Source organism: Nipponia nippon, unplaced genomic scaffold (genome assembly GCF_047370975.1).
Source record: "Nipponia nippon isolate SJK-2023a ecotype South Korea unplaced genomic scaffold, ASM4737097v1 scaffold_3, whole genome shotgun sequence".
In the NCBI taxonomy this organism is placed as follows: Eukaryota; Metazoa; Chordata; class Aves; order Pelecaniformes; family Threskiornithidae; genus Nipponia; species Nipponia nippon.
The window spans coordinates 121,815,312-121,827,558 of NW_028262347.1; the positions used below are offsets into that span (position 1 = coordinate 121,815,312).

The 12,247-nt window shown below is 40.8% G+C and overlaps 1 protein-coding gene across 1 annotated transcript in view; it reads left to right on the forward strand.

Moving 5' to 3' along the window:
* The window catches only part of HTRA1 (HtrA serine peptidase 1), a 34,585-nt gene extending 22,790 nt beyond the window's left edge, over positions 1 to 11,795 (forward strand). Inside the window, exons 4-9 of the mRNA XM_087766338.1 lie at positions 5,084 to 5,278; positions 5,958 to 5,990; positions 7,270 to 7,384; positions 7,514 to 7,571; positions 8,464 to 8,559; positions 11,075 to 11,795. Of these exons, the coding sequence (XP_087622464.1) occupies positions 5,084 to 5,278; positions 5,958 to 5,990; positions 7,270 to 7,384; positions 7,514 to 7,571; positions 8,464 to 8,559; positions 11,075 to 11,243 (666 nt within the window). The 3' untranslated portion in view covers positions 11,244 to 11,795. The remainder of the gene's footprint in view (positions 1 to 5,083; positions 5,279 to 5,957; positions 5,991 to 7,269; positions 7,385 to 7,513; positions 7,572 to 8,463; positions 8,560 to 11,074) is intronic.
* The last annotated feature ends 452 nt before the right edge of the window (positions 11,796 to 12,247 follow it).

Below are 12,247 nucleotides of genomic sequence, written 5' to 3' on the forward strand. Positions count from 1 at the left end.
GATCTTCCTTCCGCAAACGAAGGGGATTACAGAGCAGAGAAGGGATTTACTTGGTTTCAGTGCCAATATAGAGACAGCTTCACTTATTTCATGGATTAAAAAGTTCCAACCAAAACACCTACTGGTTATGGTCGTCTGCCTCTTGGTGTTTATTCCTCTGTGGCACTGGTTGTGCCCAGTGGTGGTTACATGCTGCCTCCTCTTTTAGCTTCAGAGCTGATGTGTCAAGGCTCCGCTTACTTTACCCGACTTGAGCTACATTGCTCATGTGCATCAGGTGAACATCTGGCTCCTGGCTGATGGTGCTGTTCTTCTATACTTGTCCTAATCTCTTGTACCACGATAGCTGTGTCTTATTGTTGGATGAAGCCTTTTCTTGTGGCGGTGTGCAGCTCTCCATCTCGTGGGAGTTATGTTTATCCAGGCTTTGAGTCAAATCCATATATAAATATGTCTGAAGCCCTTTGGGATGAGAAAGGCTTAAAATATTAACACTAATTAATGGCTCCTTCTCTGGCTGGGTGTAAACAGTGAGTCATGTGCCACTTATGGTTTTGCATGTTTAGTCCTATTTCTGTGTACTTGCGGAATGCCTGCTTGCAGATTTGTTTTATTGAGTAAACATGGATCCCAGCAAAGCCCCGAGGCTTCATCAAATGAAAAATGGAGGGAGGAGGGAAAGAAAAGATGTTATGTGTTGCCCAAGGTCATGCAGTGAGTCACTGGGAAAGCTGGTTAGGTGCTGGGTGTTTCTGGCTCCCTGTTCATTGTGCTGCAAGGCATGCTCATTTGCCTGGGATTTTAATTAACTGTTGTGGCAAATCTATAGTTAACCAAAGAGAATCACGAGTTGCAACAGTAGTTACGTCATCCTGATGACCATCGATGTTATGTAAAAATTGAAGAGTGCCCCTTTATAGTTACTAAGGGCCCTAGACCCAAGCACTTACACTTGGTCTACAAGGACTGCCTTAACATCCTAGGCAAGAGCTTGCCAGTGGAAGGGTGTGCGGGCACAGGCAGGGTGTCCTGATACGATTCTGGTTACAACCGCTGCTATACGTGCTTGCCCTGCATTTCCAGCGCTCCTCTTGCGGACTGCAGAAGGACATACATCCAACTCAAGCACTTGATGCCCGGGGATTTTGATTGGTTTTATACTGATTTCCCTTCAAAACCACCTCTACAATTTAAATAAATACTGTGGGGGTTTTGACAGTGGAAAGTTTAGTTCTGAATGTAGCGATGTTATTTTTAAGCTTTTCTAGAGAGAAAACCCAAAATTTAAAGCCAATACAATGCATATATTCATCATAACCAATTCTTCATGGCATTTACTTGTAGAGGCACTAATGAGAGTATTTACGTGCAGTGCTGTTAGTGTGCTCTGCACCACACTGCGAAATCATAAGGAATACCATTTCAAGTAGTACGCAGGCCCGCTGATATTCATTTACCGTGTAGACTCCCAGACCTTGGAGCTCTTTTTTCAACTGTGCTCAGCATCCTTCTCGTTCTTTAAGTGTGATAGATGCCCATGTGGGTGGTCCTCCCATCCCCTCCTCATGGCATGGGGCTATGTAACAGGTGAAAATTAATTCTCTGGGTTAACAGAATATGACAAATCAAATGCATTAGTTACATTTGTAGTTATCTTGAGATAGTGTATTTTTGCATAAGGCTATATCTCTTCTAGAAATGTACTGCATACAGAACACATTTTCCAAAGCTCTGTTTCATAATATGTGCAGAGCAAGGCGATTTTTGCAACTGATTTTTGTTCCTAGCAAAGGAAAGGTTAGCCAAACTCTTTCCAGAAGGCGTGTTGAATCACACGGGTGACCCACAGCCAATCCATACAGCGTTAGACTTTGAACTGAAGCCTAGCTAGTATAGGCACAGGCTTGAAAACTCAGCACAATCAAAAGTAATTGTATTAGTCAGAGATTGTTCATGTTTTTTCTTTTTGCTGCCAAATGCGATTTTGGCTTCATGACTGTTTTTATAACTCAGGAACGTTGTATAAATCTTTAACTTTGTACACAACCAATCTTTTTTTGCTATTAGCGAAGAAAAAAAAAAAGATTTCTGTTTTCTTTTGCTTGTCTGTGTTTCATATGCTGATAAATGTCCTCTCTCTAGAAAGTATCTGTTTTCGGTGCACTGGGATACAAACAAAACCCACTTTTTGTGTTGTTTTTTTTTGTTTGTTTTTTTTGTTTTGTTTTTAAATAAGGAAAAGCAGTACCAAAAAGAGATGCTCTTCTTGACCAACGACATCTTGCAAACACGTGTTACGTAAGCTTAATAGCATCTGGCAAGAGAAGGAAGGGCCAGGGTGCTCCTTCTATCCAAACAATACCCATATGGGGCTGTTTGTGTTGCATATACTGCGTGCTTCCCAGCACAGCTAATCGTAGCTGCCTCTTCCGTGCTGTCCCGCAGAGGTCCCTTGGAGTCAGGGCTGTGGTCTGAGATTATGAACTGCTCAGCAGTGTTGCCTTGGGATGTCGCTGCTTGTCTGCCGTGCTGCAAACACGATGGGGAGACTGGGTATCGCCGTTGAATCCTTTTCAGAATTAAACCACAGCCTTGGTTGAGTTTATCTATGGCTGTGGCACTGATAGGGACCATGGGTAATTATTATTTAATGGCGGGGCATTGCTGGTTGTGAAAACTTTCCTCTGAAAGATAGAAAGGGAAATGTTTTTCTCCTCACTGTGTTGCCTATTCTGTTGCTCTTCCAACTGATTCTGTTTAACAAGCAGTTGGTTAATTATTTTCTTGCTGTCTGGATAAGTTTCCATCGAGCATCTTATCCTGTCTCGGATTTGGCAATGAGTTTTATTGAAACAATCTGTTCATCTGAGTAAAATTTTACTGGTGGAACTGTAACAAAGTTGGATAAAGGATACACAGGGCCAGGCTTGTTAAATATTAAAACCATAACTTCTGTATTTGCAGCAGCATATAAGACTGATGCCTTTATTTTTTACTTTCTACTTTACAGACATTGTGTATCTCCTAGGACATTTGATATAAAACTGTAGGTGAAAAACACAAAGTGATGGGCATTTGGGTTAGTGGTTTTTTGTCCCTAAGGGTGACTTACCAATACAGACTTTCAAACTACTGGTGACAAAAGACATCTAAAGAGCTAGCTTTCAATTTCCAATTTAAACACGTAATATTTTCCCTTTTTGCCAAAATTTACTAATGATTCACCTCTATTAACTTCTGAAATAAAATTATCACTAACTTGGGAATCTGTACGAATAACCAGGGCATACTAAATATTACCTTGTTTCTTTGCTATGTGAGCACACAGTGTGTACCTCTTGGGATCCCATCAAGTATAGGTGCATAAATCTGTGCGCTTTGGAACAGGTATGGGATGAAAAAGGCACCTTATGGAAGTTTTCTGGAAGTGATGAATTACAAGAAGGGGTATTAAGCCAATATGTACCTCCATTTTAGGGACATAGCTCAAGAATACCTCGAAGGTACCCTGGTTTTTAATAAAGTGACTATGTTACCTGCTCCTTGGAAACTGGTTTAAGTTAATCTCTAGGTGGGGCTTCCACTGCGTCTAGAATCACTGGCTTGTTTTGAAAGTCTATACTAACACCTTTTTCCTTTCGGGGACGGGTTTGCTGAGCAAAGGAAAGAATTTTGAAGTGGGGCAAGCTTGGAGGAAAGCTATGTTAAAGTTAGGTTTGCCAAGCAAAAGATGCATCCCTTCAGACTTTCTCTATTTTGATTTCAGGTTCAGTAGCCTCCTAATCCTCCAAATCCTTAAGTCGAAACCTGGATTTGTACATGTCGAGGTCCATTGATGCTAATAGAAGTAGTCTAATGACACGATTAAATATGTAGTTAAATACCTGGGAAGGGTCAGGATCATTTGGACAACAGATTAAACATAAAAGGAGTAAAAAAACATGTAACATCACTGAAAGGGTAAAGACTGGTTTTTAAAAATGCAAAGCAAAGTAGAAATGGAGCTCAATGTGTGTTTTACAGGCAGGTGATAAATAAAGGCAAAGTATTTATTTGAAATATAATGTTTCAGAACCCCTTTCTTAATTACTTGGTGAGTAGGAGGCCTTAAGAGCTTCCCAGCTGTTTTCTGATTGCTGCGGGGGGGGTTATTGGTCCAGTTTGAATCATTTGTTTTCCAGTTTGAATCATCTGTTATCCAGCCAGTTCAGTTCCTGTGCAGATACAACGTGTCATGGAGAAACCATACTCAGTTCCCTTGATGCGTTGCATTAGCAAGCGTGTGTAGATCCAACCTTCCCTCCCCCCCCCCCCTTTTTTTTTAATTGCTGTAAATTGCAGTGATCTCTATTGATGATGGATTTTAAGAATGTTTTGTGTCTTAGTGGGAATGTCTTCAATAACATGATAGTTAATATGTATAGAGATAAGATCTTGAAAAGAAAATATAATGGTAACCCCTACTGTTACAACAGAAAAATCCCATAAAGTCTTTAAATCTTAACATCTTCAGAAGAAGACATCAGTGTATGTAGGCGATGTAATTATTTAGAAGAGAGAATCCATTGAAAATAAAAGAAGGTGAAACATTAGCTGGTGTCTTATGAGAATATAAAATGCTTTTAACTATACATATGCATGTTTGATACACTTCATCTGTTGCTTTCATGACTCTTTAGTGTTCGCTCTTAAACAATATATTTTTTTACTTCAGCAGCTGCTGGCTGATTATTTCAAGAAGCTGTTGGAAACAACTCATTCCTAGTATCATCAGATGTTTGCTTTGTACAACAGAGCATAAATATTCCTTTGGTCTTTTAATTGTTTTTGATTTAATGGGTACCTGTTGTGGAAAAAGTACTCCTACAGTCTAAAAAGCCCGCTCTTTAGAGCAGTTCATTGAGATGTTTCTGTACAGAGCCACATGAAATAATCAAAGAAAATGGAGTGAGCAAAATCCCCAAGGGATAAAAACCTCTCTTTTTTTCCTCTGCTCTATTAATGTATTCTTGTTTCTGTAGAATTTGTTCTAGTAGTGTCCTAACAACATTTGAATTTTTTTTTATTTTATTTTTATTTGTAGGGTAAATTGCCAGTTCTTCTGCTTGGTCAGTCTGCAGACTTGAGGCCAGGAGAATTTGTGGTTGCGATTGGAAGTCCATTTTCTCTTCAAAACACAGTGACTACGGGGATCGTCAGTACCACTCAGCGTGGAGGGAAGGAGCTGGGGCTCCGCAACTCCGATATGGACTATATTCAGACCGACGCCATCATCAACGTATGTCCTGCTCTGAGCCTCATCCCCTGCAGCCCTTAAATTTCTTGAATAGTTGCTTTGAAAATTTCGCCAGTGATATAGTTCTTAAGAACAGTGAGCGTAGTTGGCTTTTCTTTTATCCATGTAAATATGGACATCTGCGCTGCAGCAGCACTTGATTGTTATTTAAAAATCCCCCAAGGAACCACACCAAGTACAATATCTGCCTTCACTTCAGAATTTTTACAGATTACAAGGGAGGAGGCAATATTCTTTGGCAAATAAGTATCTTTTCGAAATCCCTCATGTTTTCTAAAAAAGAAGCCAAGCTTAGTTTAAGGACTCAAGTTTGTTTCTGTATTAAGGCAAAACAATAGTTCTTGTACTTCTACTGTTGGCCTTGTAAGAAATCTTCACTAACAGCTCCCAGAGCTGTCCTGAAATCTTAAGTTGCTAGTGTGGTACTATTAAAACAAAAGAAAAACCTTGGCTTTCTTAACTTACTCTGGCAAGAGAAGAAGGACTAAGTGTTTGCAAAGCTCAGCTAAAAGGGATGATGTTAAGACTGTTCTATTGCACATATTTAGTAGACAATGAAAAAATTACTACAGAAATATCTCAAAAATTTCTTTCATGTTTCGCTTGCCATGAATTAAGAGGTAGATACTAAAACATGTTCTTGCCATATGTTTATTTTCAGTATGGAAACTCCGGAGGACCCCTAGTAAATCTGGTAAGAGTTTCTTTAAGTTTGTTTGCTTAGTGTTAAGCTTTTTAGTTTCTACTTTTTAGTTTAAAAACAAAACCAAAAAACCCCAAACAAACAAACAAAACCCCGCACCAGAAGTGTGATTCAGAGCATTTGATATCTGGCTGACTACACCAAATTCCCATGGTTCTTACTAATCACTTGTCTGTGTTTATGCTGGCAAATCACAAGATACGCTTGGATTTCAATATTTAAGGTGTTTACGGTTTGCATAGTTTCGAGCAAGTGTAATGCACAATTTTTTTTTTGCCCATGCCTTACAAAAAGTAAAAAGCACATTTTTAAAGTTGAGGCATTTGCACTCACTGTATACCATGCAGCTGGCACTTTTTTTTTGCCTACTGAAACTCAGATTAACAATTCAAAAACATATCTACCCCTTTATTTTGAATCACACTGAGGCGGTTGAAAAACCCATGTATTTATCAGGATACCAGGGTTTATTTGCTGATACTGTAGAACATAGCCAGAGCTGACCTTGCCGCGGCTGCGGATAAGCCCAAGAGAGAACAACTGAAGCAGGCTGCAAAACCCAACTGCTGCCTGAGAGCTCTCAGGTGTGGGTACGTGGGGTTGAATGGAGGAGAGGCAGTGGTCCTCAACGAGGGATGGCACAAGTTAGAAGAAAGAGCTAGTCAGAGTTTCTGCCTTGGAGATTTGGCAATTTTTTTTCACCCAACTTGCAGTACAATTTCAGTGCCAGTAACCTCTATTTTAAAATTCGTAGTTAGGTAGTTTTTATCTGGGATAGATCAGGGAAGGAAGCTGCTGAGATTTCAGAATCATCAGGTGTCACCAGAGATGTTTAATCTGAAATTCTCACTTGGAGTCACATTACTGGGAAAAGCTTTTGATTTTGGTGAACTGTCTTTTTTCTTTATATTATTATGCGAGATTTGCTCAGCACCTGGCCTGCCGGTCGGTGCCATGCTTCGTGAGGTGCCTGCCGAAATAAACAGACCAAAATTGGCTGTGGAATATGCTGCAAGCTGGAGAGCTGCCCAATTCTGACCTCTCTTCTGCTAATGGCGATACGAACATCGACATTGTTTTCCAAAATTGTAGAACAGTTTTTTATCTATAGATGATTCAGAGAAATTAGACTTAAAGAAACCGTTTAGAAAATTGAAAAACAGCTACGGAGTATGGTATGTGAATTTGTCTTTGTGATTGCTTGGAAGAAATAATCCATTTCTCTTCAAGATGTTTCACATTTGCTAATAAAAATTTCTTATTTCTCCAGGATGGTGAAGTCATTGGAATTAACACATTAAAAGTTACAGCAGGGATCTCGTTTGCTATCCCATCGGATAAAATCAAAAAGTTCCTGACTGAATCCCATGACAGACAAGCTAAAGGTACTGTACTTCACCACTTTGGAAGAGAAAAATATGAAAATAGTAATAAAACAGAAAGTCAACAGCTGTTGAGGCTCTCTTTTTGGAATTGATCAAGCCATTGATCAAGACCTGTTTTCCTTTTTGTAGGAAAAGCTATAACCAAAAAGAAATACATTGGCATTCGAATGATGTCTCTAACTCCTAGGTAAGTAAAAGTGGTGGATCCTCACCTTCCCGAAGTGTGGGCACTGCATGCATTTGGACCAAGCTCATGATCAGCAGAAACAACCAGGAGGTTCGAACCAGCAGCGTGTGCGTCTCTAGGTGCTGGTGACAACGTCGCAGCCAGTTTTTGCTACCTTTTTCTCTGCATCTGCTGCATGGCTGAACTCTCCTGTAGACTCTATGAGCTAGTTTTTAAACAACTCCCTGGCTTTTTCTTTTCCTTAATGCTTCAGAAGAGAATAGTTAGTGATCGGGAATTGGTCCCGGGGCTCTATTAGCATTGTTACTATCAGTCCCGTGCTGTCATGAAAGTCGAGGAGAAAACAGGACAGTATGTTTTCAAGACTTAGAGCAGCTACATGCATATTTCCATTTATACAAAATTATATTCATTAAACAATTCACTTAATGTAAAATGAAGCTTTTGTGTGGACTTGCTTATTCATACTCAAACCAGAAGAGGCTCATGAGCAGGTGATATTGCGTCCTGTGGAAATACCTAGAAGTTTTTACGTGTGCAGGTGCTCGATCAGAGGTATAACCAAGCATTGAAAACTGAAGGGTTTTTTTTTAGGAGCTCAGGATCTTCTGGTTCTAAAATAACGACCAAGTTTTGAAATGTTTTCTCAGATCCTCTGTATCTATTGAAATGATTGTCTTTACCAGAAATAGGCATTAAAAAGCTGTATGCATGCAAAAACGGTCATAATTCTTGGAATACTTTTAAGGGTTAATGAATTGTGAAGTGTCACATCCACATGTGTAAAATACCTCAGCTAGTGAATGTTAAGTGAGTTAACTAAGTAAAAATGCATGATTTCTTTTTTCCCATCTTGTCAAAATATTTTTGTTGCTGTTTCTTCATTTTCCAGCAAAGCTAGAGAGCTGAAGGATCGCCATAAAGACTTTCCTGATGTTGTCTCTGGGGCCTATGTTATTGAAGTGATTCCAGAAACACCAGCTGAAGCGTAAGTTGAACTACTTTTTTCTCAAAACCACTGCCACTGACTTAAGGGGGTAAGGACGGAGTATGTTCCCTGCTTAACTGGCTATCTTGATTATGCTAAATTAACAAAATTACAACCATCTGATAGCTATTAGGTTGTCTGCTGGATATTGGTTTGTGGTTTCAGTCCAGTCCCCAATGGGCAATATTGTGAATGTATCCGTGTATTGCAGCGAAGCACTGTCAGCGTTCCCGGCCGAAAGGGCAAGGATTCAGTGGGTGTGAAAACTCAATTTTTATTTTTCTCAGCGATTGCTTCCAAGACATCTGTTGTACCGATGCCAGTGCTGAATAAAGATGTTTGCTTGTGCATGCTCCCCACAGCCCTGCTGGTCACTCCTGTAGGAGAGCGAGAGAGAAGCTTTGCTTGGATGGACATGTCCATCTCAGCCCAGGCACCTCAGTGTTGGGCAAACCCACCAGCTCTCCTGGCATGCCTCCACTGGGGGAGAAATCCTCTCTTGGCACGAGATACTCTTCCACGTGAGAGCTTTGTCAGGAGTCACATTACGGGGAAGGGCTTTTGGGTCTGGCCTACTGGTCTTTTTTTCATGTTATTCAGTATTTGCTCAGAACCTCACCTGGTACCATGCTTCACGAGATGCCTGGCTGAAGTACAGCATCTGGTCTGTGGTCACTGGCAATGGTCTGGCTGGCTCTTGCTGGAGACGCTTCCCCTTCAGAGTTTGGTTAATACAAAACTGCTTAGTAATCCGGGGTAGGAAATAGGAAACTTTATTCATTTTCTGCAACTAGAGATCATTTAAGAGAAGAGTAAATCTTTGTGGCAAGAAAGAGGCGTATGTAGCACCAAAGGCATGTAGGCAGAAAGCTTCTTGGAGCAGGCATATGTTATCTCTTAGGGAGACTGCGAGGATGGTTGGATGATATTTTTTTGTTACAGTTTGGATGCCAATGTAAGGCGTACAGTGTTAGCTGTCTGGCTTGCTTTCTAAATTATTGCTGCTTTATGTAGATAATTCTTGTTGGCAGCGCCGTTCGTGCAGAATACTGGTGTAAGTCTGTAATGTGAAATTAAACTGCAGTTAGCATAGGAATAATGTGGCTGCTCCATTGTGGCACTGAACTTACTGCATTGGCATGCAGGTCCAATCTGAAGGTGCAGAAAAATCATTATAGGAGTACAGATAATAGCAGAGAGTGGGAGAAGGACATTAGAGAGAGGTAGAAGAAATGTGAGGAAATGTAGCCTCGTAACTTGAAGGCAAACTCAAATCAGGACACTTCATCCGAAGGCTGGCCTGGCAATTAAATTGCAGCCCATGTTTGCTCTGTCTCCCCACTCCTAGTCCCCTTGCCTATGGATTTGCCCATTCTGCTGCTTTCCTCTCCAGTGGACGTTGTGTAGCCCTGCTGGGTAGGGGATGAGAGCAGTTCTGCAGCGACCCGTCCTGGGTATGAGTCGAGAGGACAGGCTGCATGAGAGACCAAGATAATCTGGAATGGTTTGTCCCATAGAAATGTTTTAAGCCATGCCTTCAGTAGGCAACCAGATTTGTTGCAAGCGTTGGCAAGGCATCGTGCTTGCAGGAGACACTCATGTAAGACTTTTCTGCGGGCGGAAGAGGCTGATGACTGCTCTGTGGTTTTGTGAAGAAGGATTATGCTGAAGGGCTGAATCATGTCTGATCTGGTTACTTGGTTAACATTTCCATAACTTGGAGCCAGATCGTTGTGCAAGACAGGGCAAGATGTTGTGGTCGATGGCATCCCTCACCACCCCATTTCTCCCCGTCCCGGCAGCAGTCTCAGGCAGCTGGGCGAGAGACCCGGGCCCCATCTTGCTTTGAGTCGGGAGGGTTTTGTTTTCGGTTTGCGTATGGTGCTGAGGTCAGGAGAAGGGATTCTGAGGGCTTACGGGCAGGTGGGCAAGGGGACGGACACGCATGCGTTCTTGGTGACGGGGCTAGATCGCTGCGTGCGTTATTCTGCTTAAGGTTAAAACGCAAAGGTAAGGTGAAGTGGCTGCCAATAAGCTATGCATGGAGAACAGCATGGGTCTGGGACTGAAACTTCTCATATGTTAACACACAGTGCCACTCAGATTGCTTTGCTATGTATACATGAATAAAAGCTTGGAAAATTTCCCCTCTAAAATGAATGCCTTGTTGCGGTTATTTTAAAAGAAAAATATGCCTCTGTCTCTTCTACCAAACCAGCATCTAGGATCCTTATTGCAGAATTACTGCGCTATTTGCAATAGTGAATTCCTTCAGAGACAGTGAAATATGGGATTCATCAAACTTGTACCTCCATCCAATTTCTGAGGTTTCTGCATTGTATTGTAATCTTCACCGCTTCATAAATTCTGATTGCTTTTTGCATGCCCGCTGTGTCTCTGTGCAACTGCCTTTGGGTGGGACATAAGAAAAATCCAGCAATCTTGTTTTTTAAACAATATTGTAATGACGATAAAATGGCAATTATAATAATACATTGCTGCTTTGTGTTTTCAGTGGTGGCCTGAAGGACAACGATGTGATTATAAGCATCAATGGACAGTCGATAAGTTCAGCCAGTGATGTCAGTGACATTATTAAAAAGGACAGTACGTTGAACATGGTTGTACGCAGGGGCAACGAAGATGTTATGTTAACAGTAGTTCCTGAAGAAATCGATCCCTAACTAGAAACATGAGCTGGATTTCATGTTTTCTTTTAACAGCGTTGGACTGCTTCTGTTCTCTCTGTGCTGGTACAGGAAACATTAGACTTCTGACCAACATTCTGCTTGTTCAGTGGATTAGTATTGGCCAACAGAGTAACTTCTAATAGGTTTAAGGTGCAAAATCGTGTAATTTCACATACTCCAGATGATAATTTTTTTCCTTCTGTATTATGTATGCAATGTATTCTTTACTGGCTGTTACATTCCCCGCTTAACAAATCGACGTTTGCTTCCCTGTGTTGAATAGAGTTACCATTATTTCCGCTAAGATTTAAACAAAACCCACGCACACAATGTGTGTTGTGGTATTCAGGTATTTATAGGTTAGCTGTGTTTTAACTGGAAATACCATTGTAAAGGAGTAGTTGGTTTAAAAGAAAACACAATTTGGAAAAAGAGTTTGGTTTATAAACACAAAGAAATCCCAGCCAAAATAACCTTTTGAGGATCCCACGCAGGATTTTAATACTATGATATTTTCCTAGTGTTATTAAAAGAATTCAACACTTCTTTTTGTGAGTGATTCATTTGGCTTCCCCTTGTCGAGTGTTTTTCTTTGAACAGCACATCTGCCTGAAAGGATGTCCCGATGATCTCGAAACACTTATTTTTCAGTATGTGCTTATATTTGCGCTTTTGTGCATCTGCTTTTCTTAGCATGGCTGGCTCGAATTTGTCATATTGGCTGCCGCAGATTGCCTGTCTTCCAGATGTTAATATGTTTTCCTTATTGTTTTAATTACAACATCATTAATGCCTGAAATCTGTTTGCCCGCTGTAGAAATTGTCATACAGTGGATCACAGATCCTACACCATTCTAGTTCACATATTAGGATGTTTGTAACCGTTGTAGACCTGGCCTTAAGCTCTTTCAAATAGGTTGTTCTATTCACAATCCTGAGTGCTGGTGTGTGTATAATAGGACCTGGTTTTGACTAGGATATTGAGCATTCCTCTAACA